This window comes from Trachinotus anak, unplaced genomic scaffold (assembly GCF_046630095.1).
Source record: "Trachinotus anak isolate AG129_WGS33_773 ecotype Australia unplaced genomic scaffold, CSIRO_AGI_Tana_v1 ptg000002l, whole genome shotgun sequence".
NCBI lineage: Eukaryota > Metazoa > Chordata > Actinopteri > Carangiformes > Carangidae > Trachinotus > Trachinotus anak.
In genome coordinates, this window is record NW_027273853.1 from 24541250 (window position 1) to 24558576 (window position 17327).

The following is a 17327-nucleotide window of genomic DNA, read 5'->3' on the forward strand; positions in this document are numbered from 1 at the left end:
AAAAAAGAAGGGAAGGCCTTGAAATTGAACGGCGGCATATTTTTAACATAGATGACCATGGGGTGACACTGTGATAACATACAGTATATATATAACACACACACACACACACACACACACACACACACACACGTTCAAGAGAGACACACAGCCTAACATAATATGAGATTAAGAGTGACAAGCTTTCCCTCAGGCACTGAAAAGCAGTTTGTGCGCTGACAAGAACCCGACCCAGAAACTCCGCCTCCCTCCATTCATCTTAAAGATAATCTAAACCATCTCCCTATTCTCTCTTTGTTTGAAGCCACCAGGGGTGTTTTAAAACAACAATGCTGTGGTTCAATATGGTCAACAACTGAAGAAAGAGAAAACAGAGAAGCGGTAAGAGAGAGGAACGCTGGTAGATGTCTGAGTACAAGAGAGACAACTGGACAAATGAGGTAAAGGACTGGGAGGAGAGAGAGAGGACAGAGTATAGAGAGCAGCAGGAGCAGCAGGAGTGATGGACACAGAGATGCAGGGTGACAGAATTAGGGTGCTGCTGTGCATTTTCATGTGTGTCCATGTGTGTTGCTCATGGAAAATCATATGAGTAAAAAAAAAAAAAAAACCCACATTCTTGGTTCAAGGTAGCAAGTGGACAAAATATTATTTCCTGTAATCATAGAAATTAAACATGAAAGAGATGAAATTTTGGGTTTGGAAACCCAAGATTTGAAATAGTTAAGTTTATTGTGGACAATATACTTAAAATTATACTATGCTATTTGCCTGTTTGGCCAAAGGAGCTGACCACCATGTAGACTTATAAACCTCAATGTGGTCAGATTACATTTACTATGTACCATCCATACCTAACACAGAAGTCTAACAACAGGAGACCAGTGGCAGATCATCCCTCTTTAAACTCAAGTCACAGAAGATTAATAAAAACAGATGAAACCATCACGGCAGTGCTCAGCTTTGAGGGAATACAGAATAAATAAACACAGGGGCCAGAAAGGAGGAAGCTATCACGACCTGTGTTGCACCATCTGTTTTTCCAGAAATGCTGCTTTAGAAGTAACACCAATGTTTTCTCTTCATTTCCATTCTGCCACGAACACAGGTGGTTACTGCGTGATACACAAGTAGTCAGTACACCATGCCTACAATTGTGGCAGTTTTTATTTCCTTTTGGTTTAGTAGTTAGCATCATGCTTCCACTCAAACACTCACAACAACCATGGCTCCCTTTACCCAGAGACAGGTTATATTGAATGAGACCCAAGATGCATTTTCAGCTTGTGCATGCCCGAGTTACTGTAATCATCCAGCCAACAGGCGCTCAGCTTCGAACAGCACTCCCAGGCCTGGCTTCAGAAAACAGGCCCACTGGTACATCTTATACAGGAGTATCATAGAGAGTACTGTAATAGACATAACTGGCATTTCATTTCTTTCATTTCTGTCTTTACTATTTGGTCCTGCTGACAAAGACACTCACGTTTTTACAGTGTTTATTACAATTAAATGGGTTATAGAATTTATATTAGGATTTTTCCATTGGAGTATACAAGTAACAAACATTCTGAAAATTCTTGGCATACTACTATGAAGGGGAATATAATGTAAACCAATTACAATATAGGTAAACTGTGGCTCTGTAATCTTTGTAATTGTGCATTTAGACGTTCTGAACTACAAAACAAATTCACACCAGCAAACATTTTTTTTCCGCTAACACCAAGATACATTAATACAATACATGCATGTACGCATGCATGAACGTGTACACCGCCAGGGAAGAAATTACTGTGTTTTCCATTTTCTTTCCTATTGTATATATATCAGTGAAACTATTAAAGCATTTTTCCTTCAGTGCCCTCTTCAGTGACAGACATTATTAGTTTGATGGCTGCAAATTTGATGACACCATTCTGTTTCCAACTTATTTCTAACCCTAGGCAATTAGTAACTGCTAACACACAAGTAGCCTTAACACAACATGACAAACACACAATTTCAACAAGCAAGTGCACAGTGTGAAAATGAACAGGGGGGCGACAAGAGCAGCAGAGCAGCAATGTGGCAGGATGTCTGTGAAAGCAGAAAATTAGAGGGATTCCACTACTGCTAAATTACTGTCAAATAATTGACATGCTGACAGTCACATCGGGGTTATCTCAGCTGCGTCTTGTCAAGTATCAGCCTGTTCTCACGCCAGGACCTCTCAGACTCATTTGCAGTTAAACAGCTAGAGAGATGGATGCAGGGAAGGTTGGATGGAAGAGAGTGTTAAAGTTGCTGCTGTCCACTGCCAGACGTCTACACTGAGAGAGACTGTTTTGGGTTGAGATGTGGTTAAAACAAAAAAAATAAAATCCAACTAGTGTCAAGCATACACTAGTGGATGGCTCCCAGTGTCTGTAGGGATATGTCATATTCAGTAATATGAGGTATAACCATGGGCATTTTGTATTGTGGTATATATACAGAATAGACTCTATTTGAATTAAGATATCAGAATAACACCACCTCCAACTCCACTCAAGACTTTACACCATATTAGTGTGATTTGTCCTTAAGGTTATATACAGTATATAGTGTTATGTACAAACAAATAAACTGTCAGATACTGTCAGGCTTTAGGAATTAAGAAATATATTAGAGCTGCAATTATTGGCTGAATTACTATTTTGATAATTGGTCAATTTATTTCAGTCATTTTTTAAGCAAACATGCAAAAACATTGGCGTGATGGTTGAATAAAACAGGCTGAATACAGTATCTATCTGAAAATTACCCCTTGGGTGCAATTTTCTTACATTTTATAGACCAAACAATCAAAGGAGCTATTTGTAAGTTTTGCTATTGTACACAGCATTAACAGCGGTTTTCTTACCAGTCTAGTCTCTTCCTGTCTTGTACAGAAGTTAGCGTGCTAACCAGCTAGCCCCAGCCTGCTTGGCCTGCCTCAACACTTTTTCATACCGACTCACTGTAGCTTCCACACTGCCCTGAAGAAGTAGTGCTGCTCAGAGTGTGTATTAGAACTTTATAAATGCAACAGTGGCTGAAGCTCTTGGCAAGACTTGTAAATAAACAGCTGTTAATGCTAACAGTGGTTATGTAGCAATAGCATAATTATAAATAGCTGCATTAATTGAGAAAAAAATATATGTATATCATTTATATCAATAAGGACATTATTTGTTAGTTGCTGCCCAAAAGATTTCATAATCAAATATTTTGCTGCTTGGCCTCAAGTCATTGAATAAAATGACGAGGTCCTGAGATCTGTTATGAGAGGCAGAAACAAAAATCAGCTCTGACTCTGGACTGATTTTTTGTCTGTATCAACATCATGAGCTATGAAACCTTGAGGATAAGGTAAGTTAAAGTCCTGTAGATGTATTATTATTCATGCTGTCGTTTTCTCCCCTTTGGTACTGATGGATCTGACAGTTCACACACTGGATGCTCTGTCTTACTTCTGTCCTATGATCAGCTCATACTTCATTAAGTGTGTGATACATACGGCAGCTTCCGTATGTTTTCTACACCTCTTACACGCTTCTATCCCCTCACCAAAATCCCTTACAGCCAGTTATGCTCCTTGCAGCTCCAAATGATATCAAACAGAAGATATGAATTACAGCATAATTCAGCTGAAATGAGTCCTTCACAAACAGCCCATCAGCAGTAGCAGGCTGTCTCTTTGTGTTGGAGTGTGTAACTGAGAAATGTTGCTCTCTCCTGCAGCTCCCACAGCCCCGAGACTTTCCCTTCCTGGAGATTAGGATTAGAGCCATCCTAAGTCTGATTGAACACCGCAGAACGGCTCTTTTTGCATGCATGTGTGTCTTTGCTGGTATGTTCTTGTACACGACTGCTTTCCACCGTATGTGCATGTATATAAAATCTATGCAGCTAAATTGCAGCGTTTTTGTGAGAGGACGATGCTATCTATGACTGAGTGTCTGTGTCAGATTATGTCTAAATCAGGCAGTGTGCGTAAGCAGGGATGGTGCATGTTTGGAGATATTGCATGTGTGTGTGTGTGTGCGCGCACAGATACAGTACGTCCTGTTTAGAGTGCGCAAAAGTTTGTGAGATAAAATGTCTGTATGAGGATAGAGAGCGTGAAGAGGATAATAAATGTTTGTGCTCACATGTGCGTATGTAAATGAGTTTGTAAGCAGGAGAGGAAGTATCTGTGTTAAGACAGTATTAGGTGTGTGTGTGTGTGCGTGCGTGTGTGTGTGTGTGTGTGTGCATCAGTAAAGGAGCTGCAGGTCTGTGACAAAAGGCAAAAGATTAGGAGGGAGCAGTGAGGATTTAAGAGTTCCCATTCTGCCTTAGATTTGCTCGTCTCATCCCCACTAGAACAGGCAAAGGTTCCCATTGCAGTGAAATCCTGCTCATTGCAAATAAGCAAGGACTGGAGCGATGAGATAAATAAAATATTTTTATCAGTCTCTCTTTTCTGCAAATTGTGACATTTCTATTTTAACAAATAATGTTGAGTTTTCTAGCAATATCCTTACATGCAAACACTCAGCTGTGAGAAATTTCCACGACTGAGAGCTGCCCAACACCGCCCAGTGTTTTACTGAGGCGCTGGACTGCCGGCTGATGACAGAGGGGAGAGTGTCTCTCATTCACCTCAGCCCTCCAGAGAGAGAGAGCAGGCTGGAGGTAGAGAGTCCTGATGCCTTAAAACTAACTTCAAAGCTCATCACTGCTGCTCACATCAGACCTCCACATTCTGACATTCTGGTTTAACTGGTCATCAAGAGCCGACCACAGCAAACATGAGCGGAACTACCACACACACACACACACACACACACACACACACACAACAGGACGGTTGTTACTGGTCGATACACACTATGGCGATTCAAGACGTTAGAAGGGAGTGAGCATATGACAGTTTGCAGTAGTCAAAGCTACAACACTTTAAAATCATTTTTCCAAATGTTGTCATGTCTGAGAAACCCCCCGATGAATTCTGTGCAGACTACTTGATTACTAGAGGCAAATTATTCACATAGCACGTGTATGGGAAACATTGTATCCTAAGCTTTTTGACAGTTTTTTCCCACGGTGTTTTTCTCCTTCACTTATTCATGTCATCAACAGCACAAAGTGCCATTATGGCAACAATCACTATGCTCTTTGCATTAAAGCCTCATTTGCAAAAATAAGCAATAAACAATAAAACAGGCTGACAGTGAATGTTGTCATTGCCTGTGTTGCCAGCAGTGAGGAGGGTGGCGATGAAACAGCTGACCAGGGTTCAAGAGGAAAAGACACCTTTCATTTTTCCTGTTGACAGTGTTATGTGTTTGTCTGTTTGAGAAGTTCCACCTCTTGGATTGACTTCAAATTCCTCATTGTTGAATCATCAATACAAGAAATGTGTCATGGTCAGATACAATTTTTGTTCATTCAAGAAAAAGTTATTACTGGAATGTAGTACAACATGTTGGGTAATTTTAGCACTTGGAAAAATATTTTCTTTGGATTTCAAATCAGCTGTGTGACAGTTCAGAAGCTACACAGCAGTGTTAACTTTTCATAATTTGCTTTACTAAATATCTAATTTCAGAATTACCTATCAAAAAAGAAAAAGAAAAAAAACAAATAACAAATGCAATGATTCTTATTAAAATACTCCAATACAATGCAGTGCAAAGGAGTCTAATATAAGAACATAAAGAAAAATCCAACAAAATCAGTTGTATAATTGTATATTATCGTTACCCTGCTACATCTGGAGCCTGGTTCTAGCTTCCAAAGCAGGGAGAAAAAAAAGGGACAGTGTGAATGTGCATATGTATAGTTGGCACAGAGTGTGAGTGTGTGCTCTCATTGTGTGCTCTATCTGTGCTGTAAGTCCTTCTTTTCTTAGTGTGTCTGTGCACGTTAGTGTGAGTGTAACAGTAACAGGGAGCCAGTCTGAATGAGTCTGAGATTTATCCACAGGGCAGTTGTATTTGTTGGAAACAAAACACCCTGGATAATAATAAAACTACTGAATGACTGTGAGTTTGTGTGTGTGTGTGTGTGTGTGTGTGTGTGTGTGAGAGAGAGAGAGATTGGCTACTATAAACACATTTTTGCTGTACTTAGTTACGCAAAGGTGTGACACCACCAGGGACACATATGAGTTTCTCAGAACAAGATACCAAAATAGACTGTGACGCTTCTCTTTCTCTCTCCGTTCCCATGTCCAGCAGCCACTTCTATCTCTTTTTTCACCTGTTCCCTTTCTCTCCTCCTTTTTTCACAAATCCTGTGAAGTACCCACAATCCGATTTTTCACAATACTCCATTCCTCCTCTCTACTCCACTCTTTTTCTCTGAGTAACATCTTGTCTCTTGCACTACTCCTCTCTATATGTAAATGATCATCCAGCTGTAACCCCCTGGGAGATGAACATAGGAAATGTAAATGTCTTCCAACCATTTTCAAGAGCAAAGCACATGGAAATATGTATCTCATTATCACATCACTTCAGAGGCAGAAACACAGGCATGCTAATATAATACTTACAGTGAACATGAGCTGACATCCTCCCAGTATGTAATCCAGAAAGGTGTAGTCCCTTGTAATCTACAGGCACAGGAAAAAGTAAGAAAACAAGGAAAGTAACTAAAGCCGCCAAAGAAGAGGATCTTTTGAGAAAAGGTGAGTCAGAGGGATCAGATCATTAGACTGTTGTAAATCTCACCACATCATACACAGATAATCCAGTAACCAAGAAAAACACAGACTGTTGTTATTTTTTTACTTATCCATTTGTCCATTTTTTAGACAAACTGATTTCAACAGCACAGACTATGCAGTAAACAACACAACTCTTTGTTTTAAAATAACAAAACAGCCCTTGTGTTCTAATATAAGGTACCTCCAATCGAGCACCAATTAATTATCTTGTCTCAACACAATTTCCACTCCAATTACAATGAATATTTAGCATGGATTTTACTGTCATTAGACTAATCCCTGCCGGCAGCTAACAAATACACTTATTGTATTAGCAGTTCTGTGCATGCGCTGTATATGTATGAATGTGTGTGTGTACATGTGATGGTTGTGCATACATCTGCACAAAGGCTCGCTCATGATTTTGCATCATTAAAAAAGGACGAAGGAAAAGAATCAATTATGAAAGCGTGTCATCACACACTCGCAGCTTTAATGTCATTCCAATAGGCATCTAAAGACTCAGTGTTCAGGCTTCATGTGTCCTCTGAGGGGCCTGAAGCTGCCACACTAATTAGTTATTCAGAAGGACTTATGAGCGCCCAGTTAGAAGTGCGTCAGCTGATCAAAACCACAATGGTTTAATCAAATGTTTCACTGAGTTGAGTGTAGGATGGGTCATTTTGAATTGTTATTTTAAATGGGAAATTACCTGGAACAGCTAAATGTTTCAGTAGCTCAAAGCTGCACGACGTGATATTTTTGATATAAATGCAAATTACATTTAAATGTCACATGCAGTGCCGAACTCACTGAAAAAAAAACAAACAACTGTGTAACACTGTGCAGATTTTAGCCTCTTTTAGCTTTTTTGGTTTTGTTTTACAGTATGCACACAAATAGACTCTACTGATTGGTTAATGCCTGGGCCACACTGTTTACACCACCTCTGAGTGACGGCAACCTCACTGAGCTGCTGCAGCTCGCGTGCATGTGTTGCTGCTGCAGAGCTGCTACTGCCAGCACTATCTGTCCACACTGACCTTGCCTTTGATACTGGAAATGTCAATGTGGAAAGATAGGACTTTGATGTAAGACCTGATTTGATTTGAAATGTGGGAAACATGCTTTACTTAATGTGTCTAATATGAGGGCTAATTATAGTGACAGTGAGAAACTAACTGTCAATCTTATTATCTACACAACCTGCCCCAAACAGTTATACCAGTGGTCATAATTTAGATGCATCCAAAGATTACAACTGTAAAGCAAACATGGACGATCCTAAAAAGTGCTTAGACCAAAGCTCCATCCATCCATCCATCCATCCATCCATCCATCCATCCTCACCTTACATGACTTCACAATGATAATTCCAGAGTTTTTATAATTCTTCTTCTTCTTCTGTTTCTTGGGGTTAATGCAGTCGAACTCCACCTGAAGAGTCAGAAAGACAGGAGGAGAGAAAAGAAACATGCAAAGCATGAGTATCACAAAAGGGGAAATCTGGAAAAAAGTTAAAAGCTGGGGAGGAAATGAGGGGGAAAGAAGAGATGACAGTCGAGCTGGAAAGAGGAGCTGGGAAGAAATGAACAGACGACTGAGAGACGTGACTTGGATCTGCATGTTTTCCACACGCCGCCTACAGTAACTTCAACTTGACAGTCGAACTCAGTGTTGTATTATGACCAAATTATAGTGGTGTAACAATACTGTTTATTAAAAACAATGAATTAATTTTATGTGATGAAGATGAAAGAAAAATGAAGATTGGGACTGCAAGTCTAATAAATACACACTTTAGATGGCACAAAACATTTGAGATATGCACACACACACACACACACACACACACACACACACACACACACACACACACACACACACACACATGCTTTACATCAGTTGGTGATTCATATGACAGGTAGCTCTAAATGCCTTGTCGTGTTACTAGGGCTGAGCTAAAGGCTGTTTTACATCTCAAAAGGGCCTCTCATTTTCTCATCCTTCTTTTCACACACTCTGTCTCTCGCTCTCCATCCCCCATCTCTCCATCCTGCCTCTGCCTTTTTTTTTTAACTTGTTATTTTGTGTTACCCCTACCATCATTACCACACATGAAGAGACTCTGTGGGAGAACAAGTCATGAGGCCGCTTTGGTACACGCAGTTTCACAAATGAACACACACACATACAGATGCACATGCTAGCACACGCAGAGCTGCTAATGAATAAACCGTGTTCTGATCCCTGGATCTTTACATCTTTAGCAGACCAGAAATACAGAAGTGGAAGAGAATAAATCCTAATACTATTCAGTCATTTGGAGCTTAGACCTCACCCCAATCAGGACTCAGAGGCCATAATGTCAGAAAAATGCAGCGATGCAAATCTGTGTATCATTATTCCAGCTTCATTGTTGAATGCATTTAAACTGCAAATTAACCAGCGCGGGGCAGAGTGTGTGGCCTTTTCAGCTTAGCTAACAGATAAAATAAAGCTGCTACACACTGGCTGATGACAGAGCAAGATTCTCAGTTATTATGTGCAGGATCAGATTTATGCTGTTTAGATTTTTTTAAAGAATTTCAAAATCACACTATCACACCTTCTGTTCCTAAAGGATTAAGCTTTGATTTGTTGATAGACACTCAGGATCATAAGCCACCATTGGGGATAATTTCAAAGTTTGGCCTGACGATGGTGCCTGAGCCAGAGTGGTTTATGTTGTGACCTCCCAGGTTTATCCCAGATTCAATACTGTGCAGTCTATATTTGTCAGCCTGAGTTGTATGTAAGCCCAGCTTTGCGTTAGCTTAATGCTAATGTTAGCATGCTGACATGCCACCCTCATGCTGGGATACATGTTATCATACATGTGAGCATATTTATACTATGTGAACATGTGATGTTGAGGATGTAACATTCAGAATGTCCTATCAAATAAAGGCACAAATGCCCAAAATATCTTACAAAAAAATATAATTAGAGTAATATCAAACACGTTTTACCTCCACTGAGTTCTGGGCTTCACTCATCTTGGAAACCGTAGTTTGAAACTCTCCAATGAAGTCGTGTCCTCCATCATTATCATAGTCATAACACAGAACCTGTGATTGAGTAGAACACATCACGTCATACCATCATCTTCTCCATGATGTATTTATCGTCTATAGCTTCTTTTTTGAGACTCAAACAGCTGATAATCTGGTATTTCTGATAAAATGACTTAAGCTGAGCTAACCAGCTCCTGTCCTTTCCATCGTCAGTCTGTACCATCTAATAAAGAAGAAATTCCATACCACACTTTCTTACAGATGAAGTACAAACTCTAGTCACTAACCTTGATGTTTCTATCTACATCTCCGTTGCAGAGAGAAATGAGAGGCACAGTAAAAGGTTTCCATGATGGGTCCAAAGTGTTCTTTATGACCTGAGGTCACAGAAAAAGGCAAGTTATCATTAAATGAATCAGCAGGAGATAAATGATACAGTTGTAACCATAGTAGGATTACCTAAGCATCGGTAATCACTTCCTGCTGAAGGTACTTTTAATCCCCACCCCCATGACTCACCTCTGTCCTGTGCACCAACATCCATTTACCATCTTCTCCCTGTTTGTGAAACTCCAGGTAGGGGTCCGACTTCCCAAAGAAGTCCTGCAAGCAACAGATTTTGTTGTGAATTTTTTTTGTGGACTATTCTTGTTTTATCTTTATTTCTCCTTTTGTATTGTACATTTATATGACCGTTTTACCACTACTACTGAATCAAATCGCAGTGACCACAAAAAAAAAAAAAAAATCACCATATGGCACTGACAAACCTTTTTTTTTTGTTATTGATTAGTGTTATCGTGGTACGAACGGCACTCTCTAGAGAGTTGGTTGCACTTTGGCCACATCACACACCAGTACCTCCACGTCTATTATTTTATTCCATCAAGCCTGCAAAACAGAGCTGTTGTGTTGCTACTCAAATTGTGCAAATAGGCTCATTATCACTGGACCACTCTTTTATTTCATAGTGTGACATAAGCCTGTGAACAGGTCTGAGCAATAGAGCACATGGGCTTTTGAATGCTAACCACACTAACAGTTAATTATCTTTAATCACTGAAGTCATTTCAGTATGAAGTCTGACATAATTTACATGTTGAAGAAACAACAAAACATTTTTTCAGACATACATTCAAATTCATTTAGTTGCTACAAATTAATTAGCTTGCTGTATTTCAATTTCTGTTACCAAATGTTGATTGTATGTGCTCCACTCCATGTTACTTCCTGGTTAAAGATCCAGACTGTTGCTCAGTTTCCTAATGTTCTTTTGACCAGTTTTTTTTTCCTATTTTTGAATGAATTATTTTTTTTTATCTAATGTAAAATGCAAATAAACCATACACAGGGTGAAGATTATTCCTGCTTCCACGTGTGCTTCCTCCACCTCTCAGCCCATCCTTACAAACATTTTTATTAAAAATACCATGAGCTCTTGCAATGACTGTGATTTTGTGTGTATCCTGGTGGTCTAACAAGAACAGCCTTCAGCATTAGGTCAAATCACAATTCAAACTGTGCTGTTTCTGATCCGCTGTCATTCTTCCCCTCACAATATACCAACAGCTACTTCATAGGTCCAAAACTGAAAATAAACTTAAAAAAATAAGAACACATCTTATATGGTTTTCATTTCCAGTTATCAGTGCACCTGGCAGCCCATTGGTTGGTGGACAAAGTTGAAGAGTGTGAAAACATTTACTGTAAATGTTGTCAGTGTGGGCTTAGCTTGTGCATCCTAAAGTAGTATGAAATGCTCCAATGTACTTTGAGTGTGTGTGTTTGCATCCTGAGTGTGTGTGTGTGTGTGTGTGTGTGTGTGTGTGTGTGTGTGGGTCTAACCGCCTACCTTCTTATCCAGTTTACGCCCACTCAGGGTCAAGGTGATGATTCTGTTGTCAGACAGCTCCTGAGCTGTTATCTAAAATAACATTTACAGCACAATATTATCTGCAACAAAAATGCTAGTAACTATCAACGTTCTCATGAACATCAGCAGCAACAACATTTATCAACAATAGTAGTGGCATCAGCCTCAATAACATCTTCACTGTCATCTTCATCAACTGTTGCAACCATGCCATTATAGTATACAACACCAACTGCATCCACTTGGCCAACAATGCAAACCTTTGATGTGCAGTGAATATTAAGTGTGTCAACAGGAGAGACAGCAAAGAGAAAGATCAGGGTATTCAGAGAGAACCTGCACAAAACAGTACTGATGCTTACCGTAATGGATCCTTTGCCAGCTGGCTTCCCATTGGCTAAGATCAAGGGTCTGTGAAGTTTTTTATTGGACACAATCTAATGCACAATTAAAGAGAGACACACAGGACAGAACAAAATATAGAAAGAAATATGGGTTTGAGCTACAGGATATCCTTATTCTAACCAGTTCTACTCTAAAATATCGTCTTAATCCGATTACCTGAATCAGTTCACTCTATGTCAATTTATCAATTGGCCAGTTCCCACGCTAACTCGATCTCTTGAACTATACCTCTTCTGGCAACTTGTACTATGTCATCCTATCTAATACAGAACAAACTTGGACAGGAAAGAAGAAATCATTCCATACCACTCCAAGCGTACAAATAAATTCTCCCAGGAAGTCGTGTTCGTAGAGCTGGGTGGCACACTTGTCTTCATCGAACATGGCAAAGCGAAGCTTCTGGATCTCCTCAAAGTGGTAGTCCACCTGGAACTTCACTCCAAACACTGGATTCAAGTTGTTCACAGCTGTTTCAGTGCGACCCAACTAAACAACAAGAAACAAAGAGAGAGAGAGATGCTTAAAAAAAAAAGAGCAAAATATTGTTATGATAACTATTTTGTTTATTTAGTGAAAGCACACCCATAGAAAACCAACCCTTGTCATGGCAATTTTATCGCAGTTGTTGGGACACATCTGCAAAATCTACTTCATTGTGGCACAAGAGTTAAAGTCAGGGGATCACCATAGCCTACAGGATTCACCTTCCGGGAACCATGAATGTCTGTACCAATGTTTGTGCTAATCCTCCCTGTAGATGTAAAGGTAAGGGGATTGACAGACGAAGACAGATTCATCCTTGGGGTACCATGAATGTCTTTTATCTTAACCCTTTTCCCAGGTGGGTCCAGCTTTGTGGTGAGTTCTCACAGTCCCAAAAAATAACCAGGACAGCACACAGACAGATTAGAGTGTGTGGGCGTCTGTAAGAGCACTGTGAGAGCCATGTTATTTGCTCTGGGTCTTCTTAACCAGGTGGTTGGATGACTAACACTCACTGCCTGTGCTACCCTCCACTCTGACTCACCCAGGACACATTGCATAGTGTGTTTATGCACCATGAGACAAGGTCAGTATATTTCTGGCCTGTCACCACTTGTGACATCTTTTCATTTTTTTAACTTTAACTTTCTGTATAGTGTCACAGTCGAAAAATATATCACTCTGTCCTGATGTATGTGTCCCGATGTAGGTGCTGATCTCCACTGTTGTCTGACAAGATTCAGTCTTTTATTTTAAGTATCGTGTGAAACAACTGTATAAATGTAAGGAGCCTATATAAAATGTACCCATTACGAATGCTTTAATTCAAAATACCTCATATTTCTCTGACTATAGATATTGTTATCATTTAAGATTTGAGAGGAGAGAGTTTGCGGACCTACTTCAGAGAAAAAAGGATTTTAAATTTAGTCTGCCAATGGTGCTTACAGCACTTATCTATCTGTGAAGGGGAAGAGAGCACAAGAGAATGGCTGCACTTTGTGGCTTAAAAACAGATATTATTGGGGCATCATGAAAGCCTGGCAGGCTGAAGTGCATGTCTCACATTTGTGTCACTGTGGATTTTAACCTGGTTCACTGGGCTATGGAAATGAATCAGACCCTCGTGGCACTTTTTATCCTCTATTTTTATCTGCCCATGTTTACTATCAGATAAACAAGACGAAAAAGAAACCAACTAAACAGACTCACTCAGAAGGGTTTTCTCATCTGTGGTATGGTGTATAAATGGTGCAATAAAAACAATACCAACCCCTGGATGCAATAAGAGCTTACTAACAAGAATATCTTGAGAGACTGTAACTAAATATGATATAAGCTTAAAAAAATAACTTTTTTTTGGCTGGACCACAACAGCCAGGCCAGCTCTATCACAAATGTTTGTCTGACTGACTGACTGACTTACTGAGTGATCGAGTTAAGAGATCATCGTTCCACCATTGGTCAGCTGAATGCCACATGACTGAGTTGGAGTTTCCCCATTGGCCGTTACTTTTTCAAAATGAACTGTTACAAACAGTTTCATCTTGGGGGAATTCAGTTATAGGAGAAATGTTACTCAAAGATCAAAATTTACATCTGTTAAATACAATTTATTAATTTTCTGCAAAGAGAGTACGAGTGAACACTGATCCTGCTGAGTTCACCCTGATGATTGTTGATGTCAGATGTTTTTTCTACATTAAAATAAAAAAAAAAAAACACAGATTTTTTTTGGGTAATTTTCTTCAAAAAAATAAACAAAAAAAATGGCCTTTGATTGTAGATGCGACATGGTCAACTGATTTATGTCAACTGGCGTAGTTTTCATCAAATATTTATGATAATATACAGGAAAATTTACAAGGAATAAAATGCAATCCTCTACTGCAGTGTAATAATATTTTTTAAACAGATTTTTACAGAACTATTATTTAGAAAACAGAGATGTTTTCAGTGTATACTCCAATAAATTTAAAATAATTCTAATAATCCTAATCACAATACCATTTGACATTTTCAGGTGCATTCAGTCTTGCCTTTTGTAAAAAAAATAAATAAATACATTTTTAATTGTGAAAATGTCACTTCAAATGACATGAACCCAACATAGGTACAAAATGATTTAACAAACAATTTTACAAACCTGATGCATGCTTAAAAATTGTTGAATTGCTCAATCTCACTGTGTCTAGATTGGCAGAAGGGTTTATAGTTTGGAGAGAAAAAAATCAAAGGATTTAGAAAATAGCCCAACTGGTCTGCTAACTGGGTGCCACATCATTAGCATAGCTGAGATCTGTGTTTATGTGGCCTATCATGTCCTTTAAAGCCTTTCTAACACCAGATTTAGTTGCTATCATATTTTTCCATCATGGTTTCATTCGTTTACCTCTTTCCTTCAGTTTTCCTATCTGTTGCTCATTCACATTCTCACCTCTGTGTTTCTCTCATTCTTCTCCAGCCGCTCTCTCCCTTTCTCTTGCTAATTTTCTCCTCACCCTCTCTTTTCCTCCACCCTTTTTCTCATCTCCCTTTCTCACACCTCCTCGCTCTCACATTCTTACTCTCCCTTACCCTCTCCCTCTCGCTTTCCCCCTTGGTGGACCCAGCTGCTTCTCACACCTCTATCTCACAAGACAGACGAAGATAGACAGGAAGTGAGCCAGAGAGAGAGACAGAGAGGGAAAAAGACGGGCAACAAAAATGAGAGAGACAATCGGAGAAAGAAGGAGAGAGAAAACAAAGCTAACAGGAGGGGATCTGAGAATGTGAGAAAGCTGCGAGTGCGAGAGAAACAGCGAGCTGTGGATAATATCCAAGAAAAGGTTCGGGCCTCATTTCGCCTCCTGCATCGTTCCCTCACTCCAGGAGCATTAAGCCTTTGTTTCCTTTCCCGTTGCCATAGTAACCGTTGGCAATTTCACATCAGAACCACATGCCCTGCTGACCGACAGCTAGCTACAACCAGAGGCACTCGCCCACACACACACAGGCACACATGCACACACATACACAGAAGCCAGCTTGCCCTGTTGACCAGCTGTTCGCTACAGAAAAGCCTTGAGGCAGCATCCTACACACACCAAAACTTCATCAGCATCTTCAGCTCAGAGCTCATGTTTTTCTCTTCCAACACCATGACAGGCTGTATGTATAAAATCTATAGTCAGACATGTGTCCCAATTCAGGGGCTGCCTCCTTTGGATTCGGCGCTTGAAGACCAATTGTGTCACAGCGGCGTGACTAGGCTGTCCCATTTCGAAGGCTCTTCCAAATGCGAGAAATGTGGCCTTCTTCTCCCTGGCAATGAAGGATCCAAAGCAAACAGCACAGCTGGTGACACAAGGCAAAAACCCTCAGTAGGCCAGACCATGTCATTTCGGTTTACAATGGCTATGGGGAACCAGGTCCTCCGAACAATGCGGCCCCAGATTTGGGACATCATTTGGCTATCATTTACTTTGTTTCCTGGTCTGTGGTCTTAGTAAATCCTGGTTTTAATTTCCTTCTCCCCTTTATAGCTCTACCTGTCCCAGTGCATATTGGGTAAACGTTGGGATACACCCTAAATATATTGTTGGTCTATTACAGAGCTAAAGCAGCGGTCATACCACAAAGTGACATTCACCATTTGGTGTCTACTGCTCTGTTTACTTCCACCTAGTGCCAAACAGCACCAAAGTTATTGAAGAGGCAGATAAAGGTCCTGCTAATGGTCAGTTTAATGGGACAATGAAAGGCATCGAAAGCAGATTCTCTAATTCCACTGGAAAGAACTGATATCACCGTGAAATGTCACCATTTTAAATCCTGGTGTGACCAGCCAAGCCGACATGACGCAGGTGTCTTCACTTACTGTGTTTGATTAGACCTCTGCTCAGGTTGAGGGGGGGTGGAGCTTATAAGCTGGAAACTATATCACTGTTCTCTATGTAGCAACAACAATGGCGTAATTTGTTGAACGCCTCCTTTCAGCCAGAGTCTGTCATTTAAGGTAATTAAACCCAACTTTAATTGATAGACCTATGTTGTCAGTGTACATATTTAACACCCTCATATGACCAAATATTTGAGTATTCAGGCGGAGTAAACATTGGCAAGTTGTAAACATGGGAACCATCCCATATATTGTAATGTTAACGCGACAAAAGTCGACATTTTGGGAACAAAAAACACCTTTATCTTTAGAAAATGTTGATTCTCATAAAAAATCTGTTTCTTAATGATTCTCCATTTATTTTTCCTTTACAAAAGGAAGCAACAGGTATAATGGGAACTGTGGTTTTACTTAAAGATAAAAAAATAAATTAATATTTGTGAGTATGACCTTTCTTGACTTCTGTAGCAATGTCACGTTTACAACACACTGTGATATTGGTAATTACAATTCATTTACAAGTAATACATAAATTAAATAGCAGTTGAAACTTCTATCTATGTATTTTGCACAATCAAAGATTGTAAGTGATAAGACAAACCAATCTTGACAGACCACGTTTGGTATTTCTGTCATGAGTGGGAGCAGCATTTGTGGAACCTTATATTATTTATTTACAGCCCTAATGACGCCTTTCACCAGGTATAGACTAACTAACAGTCACAAATGTTACAACATCCCATTTGGCTCAGCGCTCCACGGCTAATGCCAGATGGTCACGACATCATGAGTTTGGATCTGGCTCACAACATATACAGCCTGCAAAGTAATATAGACAACAAACAAAATCCTCCCCACATTTTCTTTGCTGGAGGACTCAGCATCATGAATCTGACTTTGAATGCACTTCTAACACTTATTCAAACCTTCCAT

At 39.8% G+C, this 17327-nt stretch overlaps 1 protein-coding gene across 1 annotated transcript in view; it reads right to left on the reverse strand.

The window, feature by feature from the left end:
- cpne2 (copine II) overlaps positions 1-17327 on the reverse strand; it is a 37847-nt gene that overhangs the window by 16505 nt on the left and 4015 nt on the right. The window contains exons 3-10 of the mRNA XM_071457535.1: positions 12338-12517; positions 11989-12063; positions 11606-11677; positions 10273-10356; positions 10041-10130; positions 9709-9807; positions 8048-8134; positions 6545-6604 (exon numbers count right to left, since the gene is read on the reverse strand). Of these exons, the coding sequence (XP_071313636.1) occupies positions 6545-6604; positions 8048-8134; positions 9709-9807; positions 10041-10130; positions 10273-10356; positions 11606-11677; positions 11989-12063; positions 12338-12517 (747 nt within the window). The remainder of the gene's footprint in view (positions 1-6544; positions 6605-8047; positions 8135-9708; positions 9808-10040; positions 10131-10272; positions 10357-11605; positions 11678-11988; positions 12064-12337; positions 12518-17327) is intronic.